The sequence below is a fragment of the Alligator sinensis genome, unplaced genomic scaffold, assembly GCF_000455745.1.
Source record: "Alligator sinensis unplaced genomic scaffold, ASM45574v1 scaffold25_1, whole genome shotgun sequence".
In the NCBI taxonomy this organism is placed as follows: domain Eukaryota; kingdom Metazoa; phylum Chordata; order Crocodylia; family Alligatoridae; genus Alligator; species Alligator sinensis.
The window spans coordinates 171,737-173,904 of record NW_005843187.1 but is presented as its reverse complement, the minus strand read 5'-3'; the positions used below and the strand labels follow the sequence as shown (position 1 = coordinate 173,904).

At 53.6% G+C, this 2,168-nt stretch overlaps 1 protein-coding gene across 1 annotated transcript in view; it reads right to left on the bottom strand.

Annotated features, from left to right (window-relative positions):
- The window catches only part of ADCY4 (adenylate cyclase 4), a 35,572-nt gene that overhangs the window by 8,186 nt on the left and 25,218 nt on the right, over positions 1-2,168 (bottom strand). The window contains 1 exon segment of the mRNA XM_025194376.1: positions 133-279. Within this exon segment, the coding sequence (XP_025050161.1) occupies positions 133-279 (147 nt within the window).

Genomic DNA, 2,168 nt, shown 5'->3' with positions numbered 1-2,168 from the left:
CTTTGCAACCCCGCCATTCATTCCTGCCTGTGGCAGGGGGTCAGGCTAGATGATCTGTTCAGGTCCCTCCTGACCCTAGCTGCTATGATACTATGATAATGGAGCACATTTCCCCAAGTTCCCAAGACGGACCTCATCGAAGTCTGCAATAATCTCGTTGAGCAGACGCAGACACTCCAGCCCTTCACGGTTGACGTTGGACTCAGAGTAGAACTCCTTGAAGTCAGGGATGGAGGCAAAGAGGACGCAGACACAATCATAAGACTGGTGGTACAAGTCCTGGTTGGGGTGGGGGAGAAAGAGGGAGACAAGTCACTTTCTAACCACGTTGCATACAAAACAGAAATGGTAGGTAAATGCAGAATGAAACCAGGCACAAAACAATGTAAAAGAAACTTAAGTGTGGCCCATTGAACACAGCTGACACAGCCTTCTCCCCGATCCAATTCTGCCCCTCAACTGCACCAGCCACCCTATCTAAACAGCCCCTTCACTAACCAAGTCAAGCAGTCTCCTACTGCTCCTTGCTAGTGGAGCAAAGCAACCCACAGTCCCGACATCCTGCTCCCAGCCTCTTCTCTCCCCCACTTGTGCTGGCACACCATGCTGTGGAAGTCTCAAGGGACTTCTTAAAGTCCCCCAAACAGGTAAGGATCCCCACTCCCTTCCCCTTCATACTCAGTGGTACATCCCCTTCTTTTACCTTTACCCACTTCCTCTGGTTCTCTTCTGCTTTCTATGGTATCCTTAGGATAGGGAAAGCTTAAGAATCACTTCTGCCTGCTCAAGCCAGGTTGCACAGGGCCTGGGCTCAGCTGGGACAGCAACAGCTGCAGTGGCAATTGGTAGTGGCTGAGATGGCCTGTTCATTGCCCTTGGGAGCAGGCAGGGAAAAGGGGTTCCACACCCCCATCGAAGCTGCTGCTGTCCCAGATGAGTCCAGCCCCCACACATCTGGACTGGAATGGGCAGAAACCACTCTGAAGCTTCCTTGACCTGGGACATCAGGGAAAGCAGTAGCAGCAGCCAGAGAAGGGGGAGAACAGAAGGGGAGGGTACATGCCCTGGAACATTGGGGGAAGGGAGGGGGATTATCACTTGTTTTGGAGACTTTAAAAAGTCCCCAGAGATTCCTGCAGCATGGTCTAGTCCAGAAAGGGGGTGCAGCCATGCCACTCCACCTCCTTTGGATTTGCCTCTGATCTGCATCCAACAAAACTATCCAACCTCAATTGCCCCTCCTCAGTCCACTCCCCTGCTATGATTCCCAGCCTCCCACCATCAGCTACATTATGTTAAGCTTGTCCCCTTTGTGTAAGCACACTTCTGAACCTATCCACAACCTTAAGCAAATCAAAGCTTGACATAACCCAAACCATCCCCCTCCTCAACACAACTGATGGCTCACCCCAGTCATAGGCACCACAGGCACCACACTATAGCACCACCCCAACAGTGGCTGCTGAGGTCCAGTCAACCCTCATCTGTCCCTATGGGAGCTGAGGGCCAGATTTTGTCCCATCTATTAGTGTGCAAGTGCACCTAAGTGTGATCCTATTCCACCCTGATCATATCTCTGAAGAAAAGTGAATATGCCTATGTCGCAGAGCACCTCGGTGCTCTGGTCCTAGAGGGGAGAAACTGCCAGGGAGAGAGACAGAGCCCTGGCAGGTCATAACGAGCCCAGCTGAGTGTTGCCAGGGTAAGGAGCCCAGCTGCGGGCTGCCGGGGCAGCAAAGGGGAGCCAGCTGCCTGTAGGAGGCAGGGCCTGGCCCTTATAAAGCCCAGGGCTGAGACCAGGCAGGCAGTTCCCTGCCAGGAACCGGAGAGGCAGGAGCTTCTTTGGCTGAGATATAGCAAGAAGCCTGACTTGCAAGTATAGCTTACTATAGCCCTGAGAGGATTGGGCACTATGGTTTAGCCAGGAGGCTCTAGTTTATGTTCAGGCTTGCATATTACACCGGAGGCTTGGGTGAGGCTGTAGGGGTTGGAGGAGGCCTCATAGGGGCCCCTGAGCGCAACCAGTGGGTTGCGGGCGGGGAACAGACCCCGGGTTGTATATGGGGTACATAGACCCCAGCCCCAGAGTGGGGCAGTATTGAGAAGCCTGAGGCGGGCATGGCAAGCCCTAGAGAGGGGGAGTGCCATATTGGCTTATTGAGAAGCCC